The sequence below is a fragment of the Scyliorhinus torazame genome, chromosome 3 (genome assembly GCF_047496885.1).
Source record: "Scyliorhinus torazame isolate Kashiwa2021f chromosome 3, sScyTor2.1, whole genome shotgun sequence".
NCBI lineage: Eukaryota > Metazoa > Chordata > Chondrichthyes > Carcharhiniformes > Scyliorhinidae > Scyliorhinus > Scyliorhinus torazame.
This window is the reverse complement of record NC_092709.1, coordinates 348,504,924-348,532,857: the sequence shown is the minus strand read 5'-3', so window position 1 is coordinate 348,532,857 and position 27,934 is coordinate 348,504,924. Positions and strand designations below refer to the sequence as shown.

The following is a 27,934-nucleotide window of genomic DNA, read 5'->3' as shown; positions in this document are numbered from 1 at the left end:
CTTTTCAATGTTCCCAGGACTTAGTCCCAGGCAGAAAGAACACTAGTACCGCTTCTGGATACTGCGGCGCTATGCCCAGCCAGGTTAAAGAGCTGTCGAGTAATCGGATTGGCCGACAGCTCTCACAGGCGAGATCTCCTGTTTGCACTTCCTGTCTTGTGGGTTTCCTCCGGGTGCTCCGGTTTCCTCCACAGTCCAAAGATGTGCAGGTTAAGTGGATTTGCTGTGCTAAATTGCCCCTTAGTGTCCATGGATGTGTAGGTGAGATGGGGCTACAAGGATAGGGCAGGGAGTGGGCCTAGGAAGGTGCTCTTTCAGAGCTTCGGTGCTGATTTGATGGACCTCCTTCTGCACTGTAGGAATTCTATGGTTCCAATTAAGACAGATGGAAGTCCCTCCCACTGCCGATCAATGCTCAAGTGAGCGTTAAAGGGCAGTGGGAGTTTGCGAGTCGGCGGCTGCACGCTAGGCACTGACACTCGGCATGGCGAGCGCCGATCACTCACCATCCTTAAAGTCCTAGCCCAAAGGTGGTTGCCTCATAGCTGTCCTCAAAGTGGCCCAGCAAGCCACTCAGCTGTGTCATAAAGAAAACAAACTCAAACTGACTACAGTGGATCAAGAATGAGGTCCACCTCCACCTGCGGGATGAGAAACATGGACACAACCGTTTCCCAGAACTGTGTAAAAACAAATTCCAAGGCAAGAGAAATCCCATCTACCCACGGAGAGCCCATGTGTCACTTCCTCGAGGAAATGGCAGCATTAGAAAAAATGGTTCTTGAAGGGATATTAAACGTTAGCGATCTTGTTGAAGCTTATTTTGATAGGCAAAGTCTAAGCAACTGAAGGTACATGGGACTGGGAGAAAGAGGAAGTGACTTTGCGTGTCGAACGGTAATCTTTCAACACGCCAATACATAAACATCCAGTGGCTCCTGATCTCCAGGCTTTCTTTCATTCCGGGAAAGGTGAGCCGATTCAACCCACAAACCTGCAAGTTACTAAAAACTGAGCGGGAAGCTGCTGCACTGTTTTAATGATGAATAAAAGATAGTGATTGGATTTGATTTCTTGTCACGTGTACCGAGGTACAGTGACATTTGTTTTTTCATTGAGGGTGAAATATATACACTATTTGGAGGTTTATAGTCACGGCCATTTAGGAGCAAAGTTAGAAAAAACTTTTCACACAAAAGATGGAAGTCTCTCTAATTGAAACTTTCAAGACTGAGGTCTATAGATTTTTTTTTCAGTAAGGGCATTAAAGGATGTGGATCAAAAGCAAGTAATTGGAGATGAGACATCTACTCCAGTCACCAAAAAGCATCAAATTCATAAAGACCATTCAGCTCATAATAGTAATAATCTTTATTGTCACAAGCAGGCTCACATTAACACTGCAATGAAGTTACTGTGAAAATCCCCTAGTCGCCACACTCCGGCGCCTGTTCGGGTACACAGAGGGAGAATTCAGAATGGCCAAATTACCCAACAGCACGTCTTTCGGGACTTGTGGGAGGAAACCGGAGCACCCGGAGGAAACCCACGCAGATTGCACCTCCTTCCATCGCCCATGAAAAATCTGTCATTCTGAACTTTGCCCACTAGTGAATGAAAACTAATAGTCAGCCAAACTTCCATTTCCACTGTGCCACCCTGGCTTACTACCTCTGGAAACATGACAAACTCAAGCAACAAATGTGAGGTAATGCATTTTGGAAGGTCTAATGCAGGTAGGGAATATACAGTGAATGGTAGAACCCTCAAGAGTATTGAAAGTCAAAGAGATCTAGGAGTACAGGTCCACAGGTCATTGAAAGGGGCAACACAGGTGGAGAAGGTAGTCAAGAAGGCATACGGCATGCTTGCCTTCATTGGCCGGTGCATTGAGTATAAGAATTGGCAAGTCATGTTGCAGCTGTATAGAACCTTAGTTAGGCCACACTTGGAGTATAGTGTTCAATTCTGGTCGCCACACTACCAGAAGGATGTGGAGGCTTTAGAGAGGGTGCAGAAGAGATTTACCAGAATGTTGCCTGGTATGGAGGGCATAAGCTATGAGGAGCGATTGAATAAACTCGGTTTGTTCTCACTGGAACGAAGGAGGTTGAGGGGCGACCTGATAGAGGTATACAAAATTATGAGGGGCATAGACAGAGTGGATAGTCAGAGGCTTTTCCCCAGGGTAGAGGGGTCAATTACTAGGGGGCATAGGTTTAAGGTGAGAGGGGCAAGGTTTAGAGTAGATGTACGAGGCAAGTTTTTTACGCAGAGGGTAGTGGGTGCCTGGAACTCGCTACCGGAGGTGGTGGAAGAAGGGACGATAGTGACATTTAAGGGGCATCTTGACAAATACATGAATAGGATGGGAATAGAGGGATATGGACCCAGGAAGTGTAGAAGATTGTAGTTTAGTCGGGCAGCATGGTCGGCACGGGCTTGGAGGGCCGAAGGGCCTGTTCCTGTGCTGTACATTTCTTTGTTCTTGGTTTGTTCTTTGTAACATCGGAAGCACTGCCTATCCCTAGATTGTTCAATTCCATTCCCCATCAGAAACTCAAGTCATTTTAAAGTTCTGTGTTATACTTGCATGCATTAATCCCACAAAGGAACAGAAGAGGTCCTTTCGCCCTTTGAGTGTGTTCTGCAACTCGATATTTAGGGGCTGTTTAGCACAGGGCTAAATCGCTGGCTTTGAAAGCAGACCAAGGCAGGCCAGCAGCACGGTTTGATTCCCGTAACAGCCTCCCCGAACAGGCGCCGGAATGTGGCGACTAGGGGCTTTTCACAGTAACTTCATTTGAAGCCTACTTGTGACAATAAGCCATTTTCAATTCATTTCATGATATATCCAATTCCAAACACCGCCTTCACCCCATAGCTCTGGCAAACAAAAATCTACAAGTCTCAGGTTCAGAATGTTCCAAACTTCCACCACTCTTTGCATCGGAGTGTTTCCTAATTTCTCCCTGGAAAGGTCGGACTCCAATTTTTAGACTTTCTCCCCCAGTCTCAGATTCTCCACCCAGTGAGCACACTTTCTCTCCATTTACTCCATCTGTTCCCCTTAATACCGCAAAACTTCAATCAAATCACCCCTGAAATTTACAAGGTTAAGGAAATACAATGATGGATTGTAATCTCTCTTTATAATTTAACCCTTGAAGTCCATACACCATTCCAGAAAACTCCTTCGAGGCCAGTGTCACCTTCCTAACATGTGGTGCCCAGAACTGTTTAAGGTACTCAAGGTGTGGTCTAACCATTGTGGTGATATGCATCACTGTAAATACTCAAGGGGTTAATGCAAATACACTGGGACTAAATAAACACTAGAGGGAGCACCAGAGACATCATGGCACACAGACATTCAACCAATAGGTCAGTAAGATAGGACACGACCAATGGGCAGTCAAGACACACCCAGAGGTAACACACTACCACAAGGGGGCAACTCATATAAAAGGACAGGGCATACATGCTCTTTCTCTTTTCCACAGGTGACACTTAGAGAGTAGGACAGGGGCAGATCAGGAAGCATCACACCCACCACATGGCTTAGAGCAGACTGGTCAGTTAGACTGAGTTACTATCGCAAGATCAGCAGGAGAGTCGAACTAAAGTAGGAGAATTGTTAACTGTTCAATAAATGTGTTAAACCTATCTCCAAGTCTGAAACTTCCTTTGTCAGAGTATACATCAAGGAAGCAGCTTATGCTACATGAAGAAGCATAACACAACCATGACATTGTATAATTGAAGCATAACTTCCACACCCTTGTATCCTCGACCTCAGATATAAAGGGCAGCATTTCATTAGCCTTTTTGCTTTTTTTCTGTACCTGTTCATGACATATTATGTACTTTGACTCCAAGTCACTTTGGACGTCCACTGTTTCTAGATTTTCATCATTTAGAAATTGTTATGTTCCATCGCTTTTTAAATCCAAAATGGAGGATCTCCATTTGCCTACATTGAAATCCATTTGCCGCAGTTTTGCTCATTCACTTAATCTATTAAATATCTCTCTGGCCAGCTGAGATCAGAGGCAGGTGAGTGCACAATTTCACAGCAGCGGTCTCCATGCTGGTACCTTACCACGATCCCGAATCATTTTCAATGTGCACAGTACGAAGTCTTACAACACCAGGTTAAAGCCCAACAGGTTTGTTTCGATGTCACTATCTTTCGGACCGCTGCTCCTTCCTCAGGTGATTCACTCAGGACATCGAAACAAACCTGTTGGACTTTAACCTGGTGTTGTAAGACTTCGTACTGTGCTCGCCCCAGTCCAACGCCGGCATCCCCACATCAATTTCAATGTGGGGAGATGGGCCACCCGATAATTATTGGTAACAATGAAACTTGTTATTGCCAGTCGGCAATATGGGCAGCTCACCTTGGCCTTGACCGTGTCTGGGACATTCCAGTGGGCTCAGGGTGGGAGTGGGCGCCATTAATCATGGAGGGGAGAGGGGTGGCAGGGTCTCGAGGCATTAAGAGGACTAGATGGAGTAAAACGATACTGGCTGCTGGATCACGGTCAGGCAGGGGTGACATTTTCAAGAATAAAAATGAATCGAATTTCACTTCTTTGTCTCCCTCTCTCCTCATGGTCAGATCCTCAGCTCCCACCTTGGCTGATAGAACTGCCTGATCACCGTGTACCGGGGAACTTGGCAACCCATCCCACCATCCCGGCTAATAACTGTCCCTTGAAAATTCTGGGTGGATGTGTCTGGAACATTCCATGAGGGGTCAGGATCCAGAAATGAACCATTACCGGATTCCCAACCCAGAATTGAAGATCCTGGCCAGAGAAACTTCATGCTCCCATCCACACTGCTTATAAATGTCACTTATCTTTGTGTCAGCAGCAAACTTAGATGTGTGGCTTTCATTCCATTACCCAAGTTATTAATAAAAATGTCTACTACATCTCCAACATACACCATGAGCTGTGAATTATGTATTAATTAAGTGCTTAATTGCAATCAGGTAGTGGGCATTAGTGAGGACTTCATTTCTGCTCTTGTATATAGGGGTACGTCTCTGCAAATAAATGCACATAAATGTGGAAATGCATAGAAGTATGTGAAGATTAGGTTCCACTTCACTCCTTTACTGCATCATGACCCATAAATAGAAGTGAGCAATGTGCACTTGTACCAAGTTCCATAACAGGAGGCCACATATTTACTTGTTCCAGTCGATTCAGTCATCAGAATTGTGAAAGCTAGATAGAAACTGAAACACGCAGTGCAGGAATTCAAAAATTATAAACCACAAAGGAAGATGAGAGATGAGGAACATTCCCCTAACAAGATGGTGAGTAGGCGGAACAGAACAACAGAAAAATAGTTAATACAGCGGAGGTTTCAAATTGCTGCTTTGCATTAGGTGTTGAACCTGAAGAAGTGCAGAATTGATGATTAAAATTAAAAACATGAAGTAGTGGATATTAAAACGGTCTTTTCTTTTAGAATTAGGGTTCTTCAAACAGATTGGGATTACTGGCCTTGGGTGCTAGAAGAAAGGGCGCTACGAAATACAACGACAGGCTCATATTTAGCAGCTCAGTGAAATTCCCATGGAGTGTATAACATTTAAAAGGGACAGCAAGTCAAAACCTGGAAACAATAGGCCCATTAACTTCAGTTACTGGCAAGTAGCTAAATGTGAAACTGGAGATCTGTTATAAAAAGAAACAAAGAACTTGCATTCAAAGCCCCTTTTGCAACCTCAGGATGTCTCAAGGTGTGCTCTAGTCAATGACCTGCTTTTTGATAGCACACTGTTGTAATGCAGCAAATGTTTGCGCATAGCAAGATCTTAGAAACAGCAAAGAAGAAATGAGCAAATAACCTGCGTTAGTGAGGTTGGTTGAGGCATAAATATTCACCCCAGGACTCTGTGGGGTGATGGCTAGCCCATGGTTAAGGATAACACCAACAGTACAAGTTCGATTCCCATTCCGGCTGAGACAGACTTGCACCTGCCTTCTCCGGCCTGAGGTGGAAGGTAAATCGCCACTGACAAAAACTGCCATGAAAACAGCTCAGGATGAAGCACCAACAGGCCTGACTCATTGGCCGTGGACTTGCTTTCTTGCAGACTAGGGAAATTATCCCTGCTTTTCTTCGAATAACATCCAAGATGCAATCCACAAGTTTGCAAACTACTCCAAGGTATGAGAGTTGGGATCTTAGATAGAAAAAGCATGCCTGTTACACTGTTGCAGCCATCGAGTGAGTCGTGGATGAGGTGAGATTCATGCAAGCCCTGTTCCCACTGGGCTGGTGGGCATTCAAATTGAGTCTACAGTGTGATGAAACATCCGACTGTATCAACAACAACTTGTATTCATATAGTGCCTTTAATTTTTAACACGTTCCATGCTGTTTCACAGAGGGACAAGTCAAGACAAAATTAACACTGAGCCTTATCATAAAAGACACCAGTATATCATGGTGCAGACACACACTGATGGACACACAGTGGGACCATCAACATACACAACACCGCAGCCAATCACCAGTGAGAGCACACGCACTATAAAGACAGGTGACATCAGAGTTCCCGCTCATTCAAGTAGCAGCTAGCTAGGACCACAGAGCTCACAGCCTGCAACACAAACATTCACCATGTGCTGAGTGCATCACCTGGTTAGGACTAGGCAAGGGTTTTTAGTTAAAGCTGGTGCCGTATTTACCCACAGTTCAAGTATGTTTAAATAGTGAACCTTTTAATAAAATAGTGTTGCACTACTGCAAGTGTTGGAGACCTGTATGTCCAGAACACCCAACACATCAAGCCTCATAAGGAGATATTAAGGTAATGACCAAAAGCTTGGTCAAGGAGATGGGCTTTAAGAAGAGCCCTGAACGAGGAAAGGTTGAAGAAAGGAATTCCGGCACTCTATCCCTAGGCAACTCGAGGCACAGCCACAAATGGTGCAGTGAAGAAAAAGAAGGAACGTGGAAGTGTCCAGAATTGGAGAAGCATTTAAATCTTGAAGGGTTGGAGGGCTGGGGGAGGTCACAGAGATGGGGAGGGCTGAGGCCTTGGAGATTTGAACGCCAGGATTAAAAACCAAAGCAGAATCAGACCCAGAAGCCTGTGTGGGTCAGCGAGCACAGAGGTGGTCGGTGAATGGGGCTTGGTGTTAGTGGAGGCCAATCGGGTGTCCGTTGGGATAGTCAAGTCTCAAGGTGCAAAGGCTTGAACATGTCTTTCAACAAATGGGTGGAGACAGGAGCGAGGTTTTGGAGGTGGAAGTCGACAGTTAGACAGTCTTGGTGATGGCACAATTTTAAGCTTTATTGCCAAGTAAGGTGAACTGGTAGACAATGTACGGATGAAACTCAGAAGCACAAGTCCAAATATACCTTTTTTGGTTCCTCAATTATAAATATCACCAAATTTTCACCTCGCTGTCTCTTCAGCGTCCCTGGCCTCATCAGTACTCGGTGGGAGATAGAATCTTTTCACTTCTGTGTGAATCCTTAGGAAGCGCTCCGAAATTAGTTCTCTTAATTAGAACCTCGTCTAATAGAGCAGTGACTTTATGAGCTGCAGATTAATGTTAGTGAATGAAACAGCTTCCTGCAGGGCTGGAAAGAGAGAGGGCTCCAGCACGTCCAACACCATTCAGTTGACGAGTTATAAATGACCGTGCTTTGGAACGGGAGTTCAGAGGTCATTTGCTTCGGACATAAAAAAGGAATTTATATGCTTCATCCATTCCCAGAACAGTGTGGGAAAAGTCACAATAGCCACTGGATCGGGAAGAGACCCTGCTTCTGGCAGAATGGTTTCACCGCCGTAAAGTAAAAGAGTCTAAGCTGAGTGGGAAATTACAAGGCCTGGTGGGGGAACAGTATAGATACCAGATGAGTTCCACAGCTCAGCCTTGCCAGGTCCCGAGTTAGCTAGCCTTGGTGCAATAGTTGGCTGAGACGGTTTGATTTTGGGGTTGGGGTGTGGGGGCGAATGATTCTGTAAACCAGCCTCAAGACCTGCTCCATTTGATGGAAGTAGCATCCGTCAGGGGAAGATTGTGCTGCAGTCACATAGTCCACAAGCAATCACTATCCTGGCAATTGGCAGTGATCCAGATGCTCCAGTGGTCCAGAGATGTGCAGGTTAGGTGAATTGGCCGTGATAAATTGCCCTTAGGGTCCAAAATTGCCCTTAGTATTGGGTGGGGTTACTGGGTTATGGGGATAGGGTGGAGGTGTTGACCTTGGGTAGGGTGCTCTTTCCAAGAACCGGTGCAGACTTGATGGGCCGAATGGCCTCCTTCTGCACTGTAAATTCTGTGATAATCTACATAGAATTATAGAATTTACAGTGCAGAAGGAGGCCATTCGGCCCATCAAGTCTGCACCGGCTCTTGGAAAGAGCACCCTACTTAAGCCCACACCTCCACCCTACCCCATAACCCAGTAACCCCAGCTAATTTTTTTTGAACACCAAGGGTAATTTAGCATGGCCAATCGACCTAACCTGCACATCTTTGGACTGTGGGAGGAAACCGGAGCACCCGGAGGAAACCTACGCAGCCACGGGGAGAACGTGCAGACTCCGCACAGACAGGCACCCAAGTCGGGAATCGAACCTGGGACCTTGGAGCGGTGAAGCAACTCTGCTAACCACTGTGCTACCATGCTGCCCGTTACAAGAGGGTTCAGAGTGACAGTGGAAGCTGCAAAAGTCAGAACCTGGAGAAGAAGAGGGGTAGATTGTATGTGTCAATAACATAAATCAAGGTCTCTTGAATTCAAATTGGTACAAACAAGATGTCACTTTTCAAAAGAAGGATTGTGTGCAAGACTGACACTGCTTTGTCAGAACAAATGGAATATGACTAGGGGTGAGGCCAGAGCTTCCAAGTCCCGAAAGGCGTGCTTGTTAGGTAATTAGGTCATTTGGACATTCTGAATTCTCCCTCGGTGTACCTGAGCAGCTGCCGGAATGTGGTGACTAGTGGCTTTTCACAGTAATTTCATTGCAGTGTTAATGAAAACCTACTTGAGACAATAAAGATTATTATTATTCTCCGAGCCTCAATTTTGGTCATCGGCCCTTTATGTGGCACTTTTGTCAAATGTTTTCTGAAGACTCCATATAGAGAATAATCGTTTCATTTATTTTGCCAACATGGTATGTTAATTCATCAAAGAATTCAATTAGATTAGTCAGGGGGGGGATCTGCTTTTCACAAATATGCACTGGTTCTCCTTAACTCAAGCCAATGACTTTTTTCCCTGATGGTCGTTTCTAGAACCTTTGAATCATAAATCTTAGAATGGTTACAACACAGAAAACCATTCAGCCCCATCTTATCCATGCCACTCTCTGCAAGAGCAGCTAGTCCCACTCGCCTGACGTTTCCCCCATAACCCTGCAAAATCTCTTCACTTCAGATAATTATCCAATTCTCTTTCAAACGCCTTTTTAAACACGGACGATGAGCTGACCAGCCTGCAGTTATTGGGACGTCCTTACAATCTTTCTTGAATAAGGCGGTCACATTCGCTACTCTCCAATCCTCTGGCACCTCCCCTATTTTGAGGGAAGATTAATTCAAATCCATCCATTTCCCACTTCCTTCATTGACCTGGGCAATTCAGACGAGACAGCTTTTTAAAAATGTATTATTCCATAGGAGGTGGACATCACTTGCAACAGCAGCATCTGTTGCCCTTCCTTAATTGGCCTTGAACGGAGTGGCTTCCAGAGGGCATTTAAAAGTCAACCACATTGCTGTGGGTCTGGAGTCACATGTAGACCAGACCACACAAGGACAGCAGATTTCCTTCCCTCAAGAATTAAATGGCTTTTTATGAAAATTGATTATAATTTCAATGGTCACTATTACTGAAATGAGCTTTCAATTTCCAGATTTCTTTGCTTTTACGCATTGAATTTTAATTCCACCAGCTGCCGAGGTGGGATTTGAACACATGACCCCAGGGCAGCAGCCTGGGAAACTGGACCACTCCAGTGACATTACCACTATGCCACATAGCCTTTTCAATACATCCCCCCTCTCAATTTTCACTCTATCCGTTAACTTGTCCACTTGTCGACTGCTGTTCTGTCAGCATCTCCTTCCCAAGTAAACACCAATACAAAGTACTCATTGCATATTCTAGCCTTCCCTGTGCCACTTTTCCCCGAATAGGATCAGGTCTGCCTCTTACTATCAACTCCGATGATTTTTGGGTTCCCTTTCAGGTTAACTGCCATCGTATTCTCACTGGGTGGGATTTACCGACCACCCCGCTGTGTGTTTTTTGGAGGTGGCCCACCAGCGGGATTTTCCGGTCCCACCGTTGTCAATGGAATATCCCATTGACTGCACCCCTTGTCGCCAGGAAACACGTGCGATGCCGGCGAGCCCGGAATATCCCGCCGGGATGAACAGTCGGTAAATTCCGCCCGTAGTTTCTCTTTGCCAGGCTTATTTTCCCGATCACTTCCCTTCTCAACAAATTGTATTTGGCCTGGTTCTCACCACACTAGATCCAGCTATGCATCCTTCCGAATTGGAGCGAGAGCATCCTGGTCAAGGAGGCTCTCCTGAACACATTTCAGAAATATCCCCCTGCTTAACCTTTACTCTTAACACTGCCTCAACCAATAGTTTGGTCATTGAAGTCTCCCAATATCACCACTCTTGCACATGTGTGTGAGTTCCCTGTAGGTGTACTCCTCGCTCTTGCTCCCTCAATATTTGGAGACCCAAATGTCAAGGCTTTGAAGAAATTAGAGGAATCTGGGATTATTGTCCTGAGAGAAGAGTGGTTAAAAGGAAGACTCAACAGGAATTAAAATAATGAAACTTTGCAAGTTTGCCCTGGTCCCTCTGGGAGGTGGTCAGTAGCCAAAGGCCATAGATTTCACGTAACTGGGAAAACAAACTAGTGGGGGAAATGGGAAACGTTTTCACACAACGTGTTGTTAAGAGAAGGATCACAGTAGCTGAAATGGTAGTGTAAGCAGGCTCCACACGAGTGTTTAAAAGGAAATCGGACTTGTTCTTGAAAGGATCGAATTTTCAAGGTTCGGGGGAAAAGCTGGTGCATGGAACAGAACTGCTTAGCTCCCAAAGAATCAGCACAGGCTAAATGGTCCTCTTCTGTGCTGTAAGATTCTAGGCCTCAATACTAAATTTTCACTGAAAACTTATGTCCAGCGTGCACATAGACTGGAGGACTGGAGTTTAGCAGAGACTGGGGAAAAGCTGTGACACACAATGGCTGAATCATAGCAATGCCACATTTCAGGAGTAAATATTAGGAAACTCTGTGTTAAGTGGATGCCATGAAACACCGATAATCCCTCCAACAAGTTCCCAAGTGTACCTGTCAGACAATGAGAAGCAGTTCCATTCAAAAGTATATTCTTCGCGAATCAGAAGTCAAATCTGATGGCAACTGGGTCGTGCGGTGGTTGGCTATGAATGTGACCCATGGGGTTCTGGGAACACATTACCCAGGACTGGACAGCATGACCTATGGCAGCAGGACTTGACAAACCTTTTTAAAATAAATTTAGAGTAGCCAATTATTTTTTCTTTTCTAATTGGGGGGGGGGCAATTTAGCGTGGCCAATCCACCTAACCAGCACATCTTTGGGTTGTGGGGGTGAAACCCACGCAGACACGGGGGAGAATGTGCAAACTCCACACGGACAGTGACCCAGGGCCGGGATTCGAACCCGGGTCCTCAGCACCTTAGTCCCAGTGCTAACCAGGACTTGACAAACCTAATACTATCTGAGCCAGGCCCAGACCATTTCCTTTATAAAAGAAAAACCTGAACTTCTTTTGAAACCACGCAGGCTTCTAGTCATAACCCACGGACATGTCCTTCTCTCCAAATCGCTGTGGTCTCCTTTGCCCACGGTGTGAATACAAAGTATTGAGAACTGCCCAATCTGTCCGATCCAGGATTGCACACAGTCAGTGCTGTGCTCAACATGGAGCAGAAATGAGCCTGTCGGGCGGAAGCTTGGCATGTCTGCTGCAATATATCAGCTATTATGCGTTAAATTATGTGAGTAAATTGAGACATGACATGTGGCAAGTGTAGCAGGTTTGGGTGGTGCTGGTGACTTTGGACTTATTGCTGTTCCCAAAGCTCTCCACCACTGGGGGTGGCGATGGTTCTCTCCATCTCACATCTCAGCCTGTTGTAAACTAATTGACAGAGATTGACTGCACGGATTCGTCAACAACTTCATTATTGTTGTATCATGCCAGTTACCAGGATGGGAGAAGGCAAGCTTGATGGACTGTGGTCTTTTTTCACCTACCAGTTCCTATATTCTTTCTCCATTGTGCTTGCCCAGGCATCCGCAAAAACAGAATGTCAGAATCAACCAACATAAACGAACATTATCTAAAGACCTCTCTGATATCCCTCATTAAGATAAATCTTGCAGACAGAATCCTCTCACTTCCAGTCCTTGTCCAATCTCCTGAATATCCTGCTGTGAACGGCTGTGATTTTAGAAGCAAAGGATTTCAGACTGCTTCAAACAAGCAATTTACAGATCAGTGGCAAATTACCACCACAGAGGCCAGTAAGGATGACCTTCGAGCTCCCTTGGAGTTTGCCGACACAATCTTCTGACAATACTGCTACAAAAGAGCGCCCAGATTTTTTTTCTAATAGGGGTTGATGAAGGATGTGTTGGTTTCGAGAAGTGAGAAGATGAAATTACTGGAATTATGTTTTTAATGTGGGTTAATTAACCACCAACAGGAGTGCTGAGCAGCTGCTCCAGGTATTTTTACTGCTCTAATTTATTCCAGATGACATTTCGACAGACAGACTGTTAATACACAGCGTGGGGCTTTTTCATTAAGAGAGGCAGGAATTTGGTGCCAAACTGAATGCGAAAGAAGAAAAAGCAATACGGAGAGGCATAATATAGCCAGTAAAGAATCCATTTGTGCAAAATCAGTTCAATTCTACCCAAAAGTGTTTTAAGTTTTATTGGAGTGCAGTTTCCTTCGCCTGGTCCACTCGGCCAGCCTATATTTGTGTGTATGATGGAGCTGGACTGGCAGAGGTTCATCACAAGAGACAGTGGTGACCCAGGATGTTGTTGGGAGAGAGAATTCAGCAATGGTAATGTCAAGGGGTGGTGGTTCGATTCACGCTTGTTGGAGATGGTCTTTGCCTGGCCCTTCTTTGGCATGAATGTTACTTGCTACTTAGGAGTCCAAGAATGAAGGAAGCATGGTTTAGTCAGATGGTCTGGCAGTATGGGGAGCGCTTGATGAACTAGCTTGCCTTCTCCAGTCAATTTTGTAAGGAAGACTCTAAGTGACGGTGGGCTGGTGAACTTTGGGGTGCTTCACAGGCAAACCAAAATCTCATAAAGCGTGTTCACACTTACTACTTAGGTGAGACCACAGGGAGAGATTACGGACAGGAATACGACAATTCCTTACTCTACCCTCTAGCCCATGGATACCAAAATCAGTTGTAATGCTTCAGGAACCTGCTGGGTTTACCAATCCTCCTGCATTACCCTAAAGACTCGAGAAAATTAAGGTTAATCTCCCGGTCCCTGCTCTGAACAACCCAAGTGGAATCTGTAGGAGTATAAAAGTGCAGTTTGACTGATAGAGCATTACAGCGCAGTACATTACAGCGCAGTACATCACAGCGCAGTACATCACAGCGCAGTACATCACAGCGCAGTACATCACAGCGCAGTACATCACAGCGCAGTACATCACAGCGCAGTACATTACAGCGCAGTGCATTACAGCGCAGTGCATCACAGCGCAGTACATTACAGCGCAGTACATTACAGCGCAGTACATCACAGCGCAGTACATCACAGCGCAGTACATTACAGCGCAGTACATTACAGCGCAGTACATTACAGCGCAGTACAGGCCCTTCGGCCCTCGATGTTGCACCGACCTGTGAAAACACTCTAAAGCCCATCTATACTATTCCCTTATCGTCCATATGTCTATCCAATGACCATTTGAATGCCCTTAGTGTTGGCGAGTCCACTACTGTTGCAGGCAGGGCATTCCACACCCTCACTACTCTGAGTAAAGAACCTACCTCTGACATCTGTCCCATAGCTATCTCCCCTCAATTTAAAGCTCTGCCCCTCGTGCTGGACATCACCATCCGAGGAAAAAGGCTCTCACTGTCCACCCTATCCAATCCTCTGATCATCTTGTATGCCTCAATTAAGTCACCTCTTAACCTTCTTCTCTCTGACGAAAACAGCGTCAAGTCCATCAGCCCTTCCTCATAAGATCTTCCCTCCATACCAGACAACATTCTGGTAAATCTCCTCTGCACCCTTTCCAATGCTTCCACATCCTTCCTATAATGCGGCGACCAGAATTGCACGCAGTACTCCAAATGCGGCCGCATCAGAGTTTTGTACAAAAGGCAGACCAACACGCATGTGGGATCGTGGAGCATTGATGTGAGGAAGCCACCACTTGGATTTGTCCAACTGGAGTTGGGAAATCTAAATATCCTCATGCCCAAGACTATCTAACTCAAAGAAATCACAACCGCAACAGAAAAATAGAGGGGGCACAATCCTCCCATTCGGGTCGAAGTCCCATGGCGGGTGTGGGGACGTGGATGGTTTTCCACTGCGGAGGCCGATATCTTCCCTCCCCGGCATAATTAATTATGCATCCGTGGATTTTCCATCATCTTCCACGAAGTTTCGGGCTTGATGGTTCACAGCCTGTTGTCATAACCGGGTACCATATTGAAAAGGCTCCCGACATCACTGGTCCACTGTTGAAGGAAAAAGATGGACCTCAAGGAAAGGTCCACCTGATAGATGCTCCCCCCCCCCCACCCCACCCAGTGCCGTGATGTTCCAGGGTCCAGGGTCGCCGGCAGCCTCCATCTCCAACTCCAAAGGAAGTCCAGGTCTCCTTAAGTCCTGACTTTTGCACTCCACATTGGTCCAGACGCGTCCTGGGTCGGCGTTGTTTTCTCACTGGTGTCACGGAGAATCGGACCTGGGTGGGAAGATTCCAGTCAGGACTTTCTTTGCATCCCATTAGGGGGCTGGTTTAGCTCAGTGGGCTGGACAGCTAGTTCGTGAGGCAAAGCAAGGCCAACAGCGTGGGTTCAACTCCCATACCGGCTGAGGTTATTCATGCAGGCGCCGCCTTCTCAACCTTGCTCCTCGCCGGAGGTGTGGTGATCCTCAGGTTAAACCACCACCAGTCAGAAAGCAGCCTACGGTCATCTTGGACTTTGGCGACTTCACTTCATAGCAGATGCAAATCGGTTTCACAATGGTCTCCAGCAGGATTCCCAATCCATTATAGCGGCACCATCGGAAGCTCCTGCTGTATATTCACGCCGGCATGAAACCGATCTTTGGGCTTCCCACCCAATTCTCTCTCCCCTGTCTACCATTGATCCCGCCAGTGGGGGCATGGGTGAATTCTGCTTAAGGTGTCGAGAGAGAACCTTCTGTCTTTACCTTGTAACAGAGTGGGTGCAGACCTCTGCATTACAAAGCCACACATTGTCAGGGATCCACATCTCTTCTTTGAGCACAGAACAGAAGAAGAGCCAGTCACTCTCTCAAACCTAAATCTTCGGATTATGACTAATCTATATCTTAACTATCTACCCAAACTCATCAGCTCTTTTGGACTTCTGTCCTCAGAAATATAGTAAATTCCATTTATGATGCACACTCTATCCAAACATGCTGTCCTACCCACTCTTCCAGTTCAGTTACACATCCTGTCTTTTCCCAAATCCAAAAGAGCTGATGAGTTGGAGAAAAACTGAAAACTTAAAAATCATCATTCATCAATATTTGTTAGGTCAGAATATTAAGGGCTATGGAGGTTAAAATACAAAGTAACCACAATCAGAAGGTTTGAAGGATTAGGCTTCAGAGATTGACTGGCCCGTCTTCTGTTCCTAAAACGGATAAGGGTCACTGACAACATATGGCTTTGAAAATCATACGCCTGGAAGTGTGGGGGTGGGGTCACCAGCAATGGCAGGGGGTGGTGGTGCTCAGCAGGCCACCCTTCCTGATTCCAGGTCTTGATCAATCAGTCACTTAGTACATTGTTTTTCAAACTTTTACCCCAGGATCCACTTTTACCAACCGGCCAACCTTTGGGACCCACGCTGGCCGACCTTCGCAACACATCATTTTCGCTAGCCTTTAATGCAACAGGTGAGCCTGCTTGGTCCTCACGATCTCACTCCAATCAAGTTCACAGGAGAGGGCAATGCACACATCAGGTGCAGAGTTTAACTGGTTCCTTTGTGCTGTCTTCATCTTTTGTGAGGACAGAAAATCCAACCTTGCACATGTAGGTCGTTGTGAAGGGCAATAGCAACAAAATGCTTGTTTTACTCGGCACTGGATACTCCTGGGAGATGCTACACCAGAATGTTGACAGCCTCATGGACCTGTGGAGTATTTTATATATGTTGTCATAGGGAAGGCGCAGAAGTTCAGTCTCTTCATTTGGAGTCAGCTGTAAGTTAATAATTGACTCTGGGGTCTCAAACTCAAAAAGGATTTTTCACCCACTGCTTCTCTCTCAAAATTCTCTTCTGGAAAGTAGCGACAAATACTGTTGATCAGCACAGCCAGATGCGACTGAATAAGGCTTACAGTCTACTGACAGTTACTAACACTGTTTTCTATGAAGTGTCGCAGCAGTGTGGGAAACATGTAGTAGTTTTGACTTTGTACTTACACTTGCCAAACTTTCAATGACTTTTGGAAAGCATTTATTTCTTCAGTGCCGAAAGCAATCATCATCCATTCCTTGCAATTTGAAGTTCAGTTTGTTTAGAATTGAAAAGGTATCTGCAAGGTTAGCATCCAAGTTTCATCACCAAACGAATCAGCCAGAGGGGACGAGTTTTCAAGGAAAAAAGCATGGGTTTCATACCTCAGTTTATAAACTCTGACAAACACTCAGCTCCGACAACCAACGTACCCCTGTGTGGGACGATAAATGTGTGCTCAGCCCCCATATCAGAACACAAGAGTCTCAAAAAGTTTTGAACAGAGTGCACTGCATTTATTGAAATTCACAACTTTCACAATTCCTTTCAACACCACTTCAAGAGCAGATGGAATTCCTTTCGGTGCCAATGCTTCACGGTGAATAAAACAATAATTCCAAACAGTGTCCTGACCAGCTGCCTCCTTAATCTTTATTATAACTCTGCTGTTTTTCCCAGAAATGTTAGCTGCCCCGTTGCTTGCGATTCCTCTGCAATGGACCCAGTCGAGCCTGTACTTAACAACCATGTAACTATTCAATGCTTCAAAATTCTCTGCGCCAGTTGTGCTGGTTGGTAATGTCAGACAACAAATTGTCAACAAATTTATTGTGCAAAACTAGCAAGGTCACACAATCTGAAACATCTGTAATTTCATCCAGTTGTATTGAGAACTCCTGTGCTGATTTTAAATGAGAAATAAGCTGGGCTTCCAAATTCTCAGTAGGACCAGACGAGCCATGTCTAATGGTGCAGGGGGAATTAATCTCTCTGCTAGTGTGGGGCATTTTCTCTTTAGCTACAAGGTAAACTACCATGTAAGAGGCTAATTGTACTTAGTCATTCAATGTTAAAGTTCTGCTCAGGGCTTCAGCTGTTGATTTAAGTTCTTGCTGCATCCTTTTAAAGAAAATGAAGAGGTTTGTCCTCAAACCCGCCATGCGTCTTCAAATGCTTTTAATTTTTTGAGGGTTGTAAACTACCATTGGGCCACTACTTCCATGCATATAGCACACATGGGCTTTGCATCCTAATTTGCAATTAACAAAGTCATACCTCAATAAATTATCTTTCTACTGCTTTGCTCTGGATTTTAGTTTTTTCTTAGTAGGTTGTTCACCAGAGGCCCTGGAGCTCTGTATACAGCTCACACTAGCACAGTTTTGTCTTGCCATGGACTCTCCTTAGCAGCTCTCTCCAGCAGATTCAGATGCAAAATCCTGGCCTGTTTGTGTCCCTGGCCACCTCTACCTTATAACAAACCAATTCATCTTCAGTTCTTAACAGTCCTGTTGCCTTGCTTGCTCGAAGCTAGAAAATGGAGGAATCTCTCCTCCGTGATTTTGCACCAAAAGCACAGATGTACAGGGCCCATAACCTGCTCTCTGTCGCCACTTCTGGTGGGAAGACTACATCATTCGCATTTAAAAGCCAGTCGTGGCCAGCATTCTCAATTTAAAAGTCAGTCGCGGCCATTGGGTGCTTCTCCCACGATTGGGAGCCGTGACCGATCGCTCTGGGGCCTTCCCGACACTCTGGTTTGAAAAGCCCTGACTTGGTACCTCTAAATGGAGTACCCGCCCCAACCTCTCGGCGAGTTTGATGCCTGCCGCGTGGTGAACTGAATACCAGCAGCAGCGGGAGGCTTAATAGGGAAACTGTCCTGTTATAATCAAGGCAGAGGCGGGAATGTGGTGGGGCCACAACCAGTCATCCTTCCACCTGATTAAATGCCCCCTCCACCACTAACTCACCAAGGTATGGGGGGGGGGGGGGGGGGGGCAGCATTAAATTCCACTCTCATTTCAATTCTGTGCCAAGCTGCTTTCCCCGGCACCTGGAGGTGCTGCATAATGATCATCCGTTTCAGCACGCCTTTAATTCACAAAGCACCATGAAATGTCCTTCCAGCACTGTGATAACTGAAATGCCACCAGAACGGATGAAGATTAAGCAATAGGAGGAATAGCAACCTTCAGCTCACAGTATTTTTAAAACCAAGTAATCAAAATTAGAACTGCTACTGCTAAAACTGGAGAAAATTAGATAATGATGTCGGTCTTTGAAAGGCTTTTCTGTACCCCGGTGTACAAAGTGTATTGTGAGAAAGGCCACTTTAACAAATGTGTTCTCATTCTGGACTGAAATCTCGGGATTGTGCTGTGCGTTACAGCTTTCGTCAGCATGTGAATAAATGATTACTTAGGCAGCTACACTTTGGTCCACTATTTCAAAAGAGGTTTTGGGCATTCAAGTGGATTATATACCAGCCTTCGTGGTAATTGTTAACCTTGAGTATTTAACTGAACCCACAGAATTTGCAAGAGCACAGGTTTCAGATGTAAGATTTGATGTATTTATGGAAAGAACATTTCCACTATTACAGAAAACTTTGGGGGAAAAAACATCATAAATGTGGGGTTAAGGATAATAGAATTTTACAGCACAGGAGGAGGCCTTTCAGTCTATCACCCTTTACTGAAGGAGCTAGTCAATTAGCTTCAAGATCCTGTTCTTTTCTCATCACCTGGGCAGCGTGGTAACACAGCGGTTAGCACTGTTGCTTCACCGCTCCAGGGTCCCAGGTTCAATTCCCGGGTTGGGTCACTGTCTGTGCGGAGTCTGCACATCCTCCCCGTGTGTGCGTGGGTTTCCTCCGGGTGCTCCTGTTTCCTCCCACAGTCCAAAGATGTGCAGGTTAGGTGGATTGGCCATGATCAATTGCCCTTAGTGTCCAAAAAGGTTAGGTGAGGTTACTGGATTAAGGGGATAGGGTGGAGGTGTGGGCTTAAGTAGGGTGCTCTTTCCAAGGGCCAGTGCAGATTCGCTAGGCCAAATGTCCTCCTTCTGCACCGTAAATTCGATGACCTTTTGAAATGTATTTTTCAAATGCACATCCACTTCCAACTTAAAAGCCAATTTTAGTTTTGCTTCTGCCCCTTTTTTTAGGCATTCCAGAGCCCAACAACCCTCGGTGTGAAAAAAAATCCCCATTATCTTCATTCATGTTTGAGATGTGGATCTTAAATTTATGCTCTCTCGTCATCAGTTTGCCACCAGTAAAAACGTACCCCGATAACCTGATGAAACTCTCATCGTTTTGAACATTTAGTGAACTCCCCAGCTTTTCAAGATTTAAGAATCTGCATCAAGTCTCTCTGTGTATCGTTTAGTAGATAGATCTCTGTTCTTCCTCCCAAATTAAGAACAATTTGTTTCTCCACATCAAATTTAATCTCACACAGGACCAGACGTTTACCATTGAAAGCAGGGAGCTCAAGTCAGAAATTTCTCAACTCTGCAGACCATTCTGCCCACCATATGTTCGCTGTGGGGAGGCAGAGTTACGAAGAGGTCAGGCCCGTCACCTCTGGAGGCACTTCAAAAGGTGGCCATAGAAACGGGCGAATGCTGAGAATTTGTCCGAGTTGTTTTAAAAGCTGCTGGGCCCTCCTCACCCCACACCACCATCTGTGAGGTCACTTTCCATTTGGGAATTGTTATCTACAGAAACAGGTGGGCAGACATCGGTTTCTCTGGGAGGCCTTATTATGAATGCTGAGCTGAGCTCCAAAAGTCCAGGTGCTCCGGTTTCCTACCACCAGTCCCGAAAGACGTGCTGGTAGGCGAATTGGACATTCTGAATTCTCCCTGTGTACCTGAACAGGTGCTGGAGTGTGGCGACCAGGGGATTTTCACAGTAACTTCATTGTAGTGTTAATGTAAGCCTACTTGCGACACTAATAAAGATTATTATTAGCGGCTTTCAAGGTGGGAGTGCAGTGTTTGCTTTGATTAATTGACATCTTGATGAGGGCATATTCTTTCTTTGAACTCTTTCTTTTAATATCTGTATGTTTACTTGAACAGGATCGCTACTGACACTATAAAGACACTGTCTGATTGACACTTCTTTGGGTTGCAAGGTCAGTAATTGTTTTCAAAACAGCCTTCTGAATGGGAGTTTTGTTTAAGTGTGCTGGGACCTCTGCTGTTTGTAGTATATACAAATGATCTGGAGGAAAATGTGGGTGGTCTGATTCGTAAGTTTGTGGATGACACGGAGATTGGCGGAGTTGCTGATAGTGCCGAGGATACAACAGGAGATAGATAGATTGGAGACTTGGGCACAGAAATGGCAGATGGAGTTTAATCCGGACAAATACGAGGTGATGCATTTTGGAGGATCAAATCTAGGTATGAATTATACTGTGAATGGCAGAACCCTTCGAACATTAACAACAGAGGGATCTGGGCGTGCAGGTCCACAGTTCCCTAAAGGTGGCAACACAGGTGGCCAAGGTGATTAAAAAGGCACATGGCATGTTTGCCTTCATCAGCCGGGGCATTGAGTACGAGAGTTGGGAAATCATGTTGCAGCCATAAAAAACCTTGGTTAGGCCGCATTTGGAGCATTGCGCGCAGTTCTGGTCACCACATTATCAGAAGGACGTGGAAGCTAAGGAGAGAGTGCAAAGAAGGTTCACCAGGATGTTGCCTGGTCTTGAGAGTGTGGGCTATGTGGAGAGGTTGATTAAATTAGGATTGTTTTCACTGGAAAGACGGAGGCTGAGGGGAGATCTGATAGAGGTCGACAAAATAATGAGAGGCATAGACAGGATGGATAGTCAGAGGCTTTTTCCAAGGGTGGAAGGGTGAATTACAAGGGGGCACAGGTTCCAGGTGAGGGGGAAAGGTTTAAGGGAGATGGGCGGGTAAATTTTTCACGCAGCGAGTGGTGGGTGCCTGGAACGCGCTGCCAGAGGATATGGTGGAAGCAGGCACATTAGCAACATTTTGGAGGCATCTGGATGGGTACATGAATAGGGAGGAAATAGAGGTATACAGACCGAGTAAGGGCAGAAGATTATTTTTAGTTAGGGCATCGTGATCGGCACAGGCTTGGAGGGTCGAAGGGCCTGTTTCGGTGGGGGTGGGTATGTGGTGTCATGAGATGCCAACCCCATTATGGAACAAGGCAGATCAGAAACGTAGAGGGTGGTTCGCTGCCCGCACCCTTATCTTGCACTGGTGGATATTGCCAGTGTCGGGAATCCTGGAATTGGGTCGTGCCTGCCATTTCTAAAGGTTTCAGGAGACGGCCCGAGACTGCAAAAATCCAGCCTCTAGTTACTTGGCTGTAAAAGGAATGAACTTGGATTTGCACAGCAGCTTTCATGACTACAGGATATCCCTATAAAACACTAAAGAGTTGCTGAATTAAGTTTGAAGTGTAGTCACTGCTGTAATGTAGGAAGCTCAGCAGCCAGTTTCTGCAATAGCAATCTCCAACAGCAATGTGGTCAATGGTCAGACCATTTGTATTTTTCCAGTAATGCTGGGCGAGGAATCAATATCGGTCAAAATATTGAACACTCTGCTGCTCTTCGTTCATGCAGACCCAAGGTGAACCAGCATTGTCTCACCCGCAAAGTGACACTTCCAACAGTGTAGCAGTCCCTCGCTACTGCACATGAATTTCATGTTTTGATGTCCTATTCTAGTCCTGACTGCAATGTTTTGATATTGTGCCCCCTATGCCAAAGTTTGGATAATTTTCATATATTTGGGAAGAGCAGTGGACCTGGGGACTCCACTTTTTTGCAATTATATTGCCTAAAATCAGCCATGAACTCATTATTTTTGTACTGATTTGATTTGCTTTTCTTTAACCAATGTTCTGTCTACGCTGCCTATCGCTATGATGTGTTTGGATTTGTTTATTGTCACGTGTACCGAGGTACAGTGAAAAGTATTTTTCTGCGAGCAGCTCAACAGATCTTTAAGTACATGAGAAGAAAAGGGAATAAAATAAAATAGACAATCGGGCAACACAAGGTCCACAATGTAACTACATAAGCACTGGCATCGGATGAAGCATACAGGGTGTAGTGTTAATGAGGTCAGTCCATAAGAGGGTCATTTAAGAGTCTTGTAACAGCGGGGAAGAAGCTGTTTTTGAGTCTGTTCGTGCGTGTTCTCAGACTTCTGTATCTCCTGCCCGATGGAAGAAGTTGGACGAGTGAGTAAGCCGGGTGGGAGGGATCTTTGATTATGCTGCCCGCTTTCCCCAGGCAGCGGGAGGTGTAGATGGAGTCAATGGATGGGCGGCAGGTTCGTGTGATGGACTGGGCAGTGTTCACCATTCTCCGAAGTAGTGAATATTATTAACAAGCTTCACATGCAGCACTTTATCAGAATGAACAAAAGAGCATAAGAAATAAGAGCAGGAGTAGATCACACGGTCTACTGAGTCTGGTCCGCAATTCAACACTGATCTCGGGGTTCTACTCCAACTTCCTGCCTGCTCCCCTTCAATTTCCTGAGACCAAAACCCTCTCTCTACCCGGCCCTAAATGTATTTAATAATGGACGGCAACACAAGGTACACAACGTAAATACCTAGACACCGGCATTGGGTGAAGCATACAGGAGTGTAGTATTCATCAGGTCAGTCCACGAGAGGGTCGTTTAGGAGTATCCACAGCATTTCCTTCAAAAAATGGGCAGCACAGTGGGTGCACTGCTGCCTCACAACTCCAGAGCTCATGGTTCAATTCCGGCCTAGGGTGACCGTCTATGTGGAGTTTGCACACTCTCTCCGTGTTTGCGTAGGTTTCCTCCGGGTGCTCCGGTTCCCTCACACATTCCAAAGATGTTCAGGTGAGGTGGATTGGCCCTTAAGTGTCCAAAAGGGTAGGTGGGGCGACCGGGTTAAGGGGATGGGGTGGAGGCATGGGCTTAAGTAGGGTGCTCTTTCTAAGGGCCGGTGCAGACTCAATGGGCCGAATGGCCTCCTTCGGCACTGTAAAGTCTGTGATAACTTTGTTAGACATGACTTGTCTTTTAAAAATCAGTGCTGACTGGTCTTTAATTACCCATGCCATCCACACTAATTCCAGAAGCTTACCCACTATTGATGTCAGAATGACTTGTTTCTCACCTTGAGCACAAACGCAGCCTTGGCACCTATCCAGCCCTGCGACAAAGCTTCCAGGAAAACCGGGATTGCTGATTCTTTTGCCAGAATAGGACAGCCAGTAGCAGCAGCGTAAACAATACGGCCCCAGGACCCACCTAAGTGTTAGTGAAACAGTGGTTCGAATGGTTTCCCTGCAAGTGGGATTGATGGCAGATGGCAGCCCAGTATAACATAAAGCAGATTATCATAGAATTTACAGTGCAGAAGGAGGCCATTTAGCCCATCGAGTCTGCACCGGCTCTTGGAAAGAGCACCCAACCCAAGGTCAACACCTCCACACTATCCCCATAACCCAGTAACCCCACCCAACACTAAAGGCAATTTTGGACACTAAGGGCAATTTATCATGGCCAATCCACCTAACCTGCACATCTTTGGACTGTGGGAGGAAACCGGAGCACGCGGAGGAAACCCACGCACACACGGGGAGGATGTGCAGACTCCGCACAGACAGTGACCCAAGCCGGAATTGAACCTGGGACCCTGGAGCTGTGAAGCAATTGTGCTATCCACAATGCTACCGTGCTACCTCCGTGTGAGGAGGTTTGGGTGTTCCACAGTTTAGTACTATTATATTTGGCAAATTAAAGGTAACTTTCCTCCAGAAGGTGAAATAGTTGGGTGGAGTCAACAATAATGTACAGGGTACAGTTCTGTAAGCGAATGAATGGTGGAATCTATGATTTGGTAGTTTGTACATGGACCGTGGAAGGAGATTGATGGTATCTATATGGTAGAGGAGACATGGGCAATGGGAGGAGTGTGTTGGGTGGATTGCTTCCTCCACTGCAAGTATTGAAGAGGGCTTATAAAACACACACTGTACCTCAGTGACAAACAGAGTCCGGGGATCGATGATATCCAGGAAATGTCGGAACCGTCCACGAAAAGTAGACTGAAGAAAAAAAAGAAACGTGCAAATCAGAAATATTCATTTAAAATTGAAGAGATAACAGTTTAACCCACAAATGTGAAATAAATGTACAATAAGTTTGTCAGCGTTGCTTTGAAACCTCAGAAAGGGCTAAATCTCTGTCATTCAGTTTGCATTTCATAAACATTCAGTATTCAGAAACAACAATTTGCATTTGTAGAATGCAGAAAATGTCCCAGGGCTAAAGTAATGGCAAGCAATAGTTCAAGAGATGATTGAAAACGTGGTGAGAAAGATAGGCGTCTTTTGGAGAGGAGACACAGAGAAACTCAGCAGTGTTCCAAAGAAGAGTGTTGTGATAGCTGAAGGCTACCCCTTCACATGGTGAAATCGGTAGCAGTGGCGGGGGCACATGGTCCATACAAGGCTAAAGGCAGAGGACAAGAACTCCAAGCTGGAGGAATTTGCAGGGGTAAAGTCAGCAATGCCAGGGTGGAATTTCAAAATGAGACTTTGCATTGGCGATTGCATGGATGGGGTAGGTTTACAAACAGGGGCTTATACAATGGGACACAGCAGACGATGGAGACAATGGAGTCTGCATATGGTGGACAATAGGCTCCCCACTAGGCTTCAAGTGGTAAAAGGAGTGGACTAAGACTCCAATAAGATTATCAGCCACTTCCATCCTCATGCAGAGTGTGGCAATTGAGATTCAGCAATTCTATCAATGCTTTGCACTAACTAATTTTTTATATTTATTTGTTCAAGAAATGTGGCCATCATTGGCCCAGCCAGCATTTATTGCTCATTCCTAAGTGCCCTCGAGATAGGGGTGGTGAGCTGCCTTCTTGAACCATGGCAGTCCATTTGTTGTAGGTACATCCACCATGCTGTTAGGGAGTTCTAAGGTTTTGGCCCAGCAACAATCAATGTAGTTGATGAACGGCTAATGTAGTTACAAGTCATCTGGGCATCACAGAGACATGGTGCAAGGGATTAGGGCTGGGATCTAAATATGCAAGGATATGTGTCCTATCGAAAGGACAGGCAGATGGGCAAAGGGGGCGGGGTTGCATTGTTAGTAAGGAATGAAGTTAAATCGATAGCAAGGATCAGAAGGCATAGAATCTCTGTGGGTAGAGTTGAGGAATCGCAAAGGTAAAAAGACCCTGATGGGAGTTGTGTACAGGCCCCCTGGTAGTAGTCAGGGTGTGGGGCAGAAAATAAATCAGGCGATAGAAAAGGCATGTAAAAAAGGCAATATTACAATAATCATGGGAGACTTCAATATGCAGGTGGACTGGGAAAATCAGGTTGGTAGTGGATCCCAAGAAATGGAATTTGTGGAATGTCTCAGAGATGGTTTTTTGGAGCAGCTTGTGACAGAGCCTACTAGGGAACAGGCAATTCTGGATTTGGTGATGTGTAATGAGGCAGACTTGATTAGGGAACTTGAGGTGAAGAAACCCTTAGGGAGCAGTGACCACAATATGATAGAATTTACCCTGCAGTTTGAGAGGGAGAAGCTGCAATCAGATGTAACAGTATTACAATTAAATAAGGGTAACTACAAAGACATGAGGGAGGAGCTGGCCAGAGTTGATTGGAAAAGGAACCCAGCAGGGAAGACAGTGGAACAGCAATGGCAGGAGCTTTGGGGGGTTATTCAGTAGCGCAACAGAAATTCATCCCAAGGAGGAGGAAACATGCTAAGGGGAGGACAAGGCATCCATGGTTGACGAGGGAAGTCAAGGACAGCATAAAAGCAAAAGAAAAAGCATAGAAAGTGGCGAGCATTAGTGAGAAGCCAGAGGATTGGGAAGTCTTTAAAAGTGAGCAGAGGACAACTAAAAATGCAATAAGGGGGGAGAAGATGAAATATGAGTGCAAGCTAGCTAGTAATATAAAAGAAGATAGGAAGAGTTTCTTTCAATAAATAAAAGGTAAGAGAGAGACAAAAATAGACATTGGACCACTGTAAACGTGGCTGGAGAAGTAATAATAGGAAACAAAGAAATAACAGACAAACTGAATAGTTACTTTGCATCAGTCTTCACGGTGGAAGACACCAGTGAGATGCCAGAGCTCCAGGAGAATCAGGGGGCAGAGGGGAGTGCAGTGACCATTACTAAGGAGAAGGTTCTGGGGAAACTGAAAGGTCTGAAGGTGGATAAATCACCTGGACCGGATGGACTACAGCCCAGGGTCCTAAAAGAGACAGCTGAGGAGATTGTGGAGGTATTGGTGATGATCTTTCAGGAATCACTGGAGGCAGGAAGGGTCCCAGAGGACTGGAAGGTGGCTAATGTAACACCAATGTTTAAGAAGGGAGGGAGGCAGAAGATGGGAAAGTATAGGCCGGTTCGCCTGACTTCAGTAAGATTTTAGAGTCCGTTATTAAAGATGAGATTGCGGAGTGCTTGGAAGTGCATGGTAAAATAGGACTGAGTCAGCACGGCTTCGTCAAAGGGAGGTCTGACAAATCTGTTAGAGTTCTTTGAGGTGGTAACAAGGAAATTAGACAAAGGAGAACCAGTGGATGTGATTTATTTAGATTTCCAGAAGACCTTTGACAAGGTGCCGCATAGGAGACTGTTAAATAGGTTAAGAGCCCATGGTGTTAAGGGTAAGATCCTGGCATGGATAGAGGATTAGCTGGCTGGCAGGAGGCAGAGAGTGGGGATAAGGGGGTATTTTTCAGGATGGCAGCCGGTGACTAGTGGTGTACCTCAGGGGTTTGTGCTGGGACCACAACTTTTCACAATATACATTAATGATCTGGAAGAAGGAACTGAAGATACTGTTGCTAGTTTTGCAGATGATACAAAGATCTGCAGAGGGGCAGGTAGTATTGAGGAAGCAAGAGGGCTGTAGAAAGATTTGGACAAGCTAGGAGAGTGGGCAATGAAGTGGCAGATGAACTACGTGGAGAGGATGTTTCCACTTGTAGGAAAAACTAGAAGCAGAGGACACCATCTCAGACTAAAGTGACGATCCTTTAAAACTGAGATGTGGAGGAATTTCTTCAGCCAGAGGGTGGGGAATCTGTGGAACTCTTTGCCGCAGAAGGATGTGGAGGCCAAATCACTGAGCGTCTTTAAGACAGAGATAGATAGGTTCTTGATCAATAAGGGGATCAGGGGTTATGGGGAGAATGCAGGAGAATGGGGATGAGAAAATATCAGCCATGATTGAGTGGCGGAGCAGACTCGATGGGCCGAGTGGCCTAATTCTGCTCCTATGTCTTATGGTCTTAGGATGGTGTGTGGCTTGGAGAGGAA

At 45.6% G+C, this 27,934-nt stretch overlaps 1 protein-coding gene across 2 annotated transcripts in view; it reads right to left on the bottom strand.

Annotated features, from left to right (window-relative positions):
* Positions 1 to 27,934, bottom strand: part of sfxn5b (sideroflexin 5b) — a 444,371-nt gene that overhangs the window by 403,925 nt on the left and 12,512 nt on the right. For both annotated transcript variants that reach the window (XM_072497745.1, XM_072497746.1), the window contains exon 2: positions 24,603 to 24,671. In XM_072497745.1, coding sequence (XP_072353846.1) covers positions 24,603 to 24,671 — 69 coding nt within the window. The remainder of the gene's footprint in view (positions 1 to 24,602; positions 24,672 to 27,934) is intronic.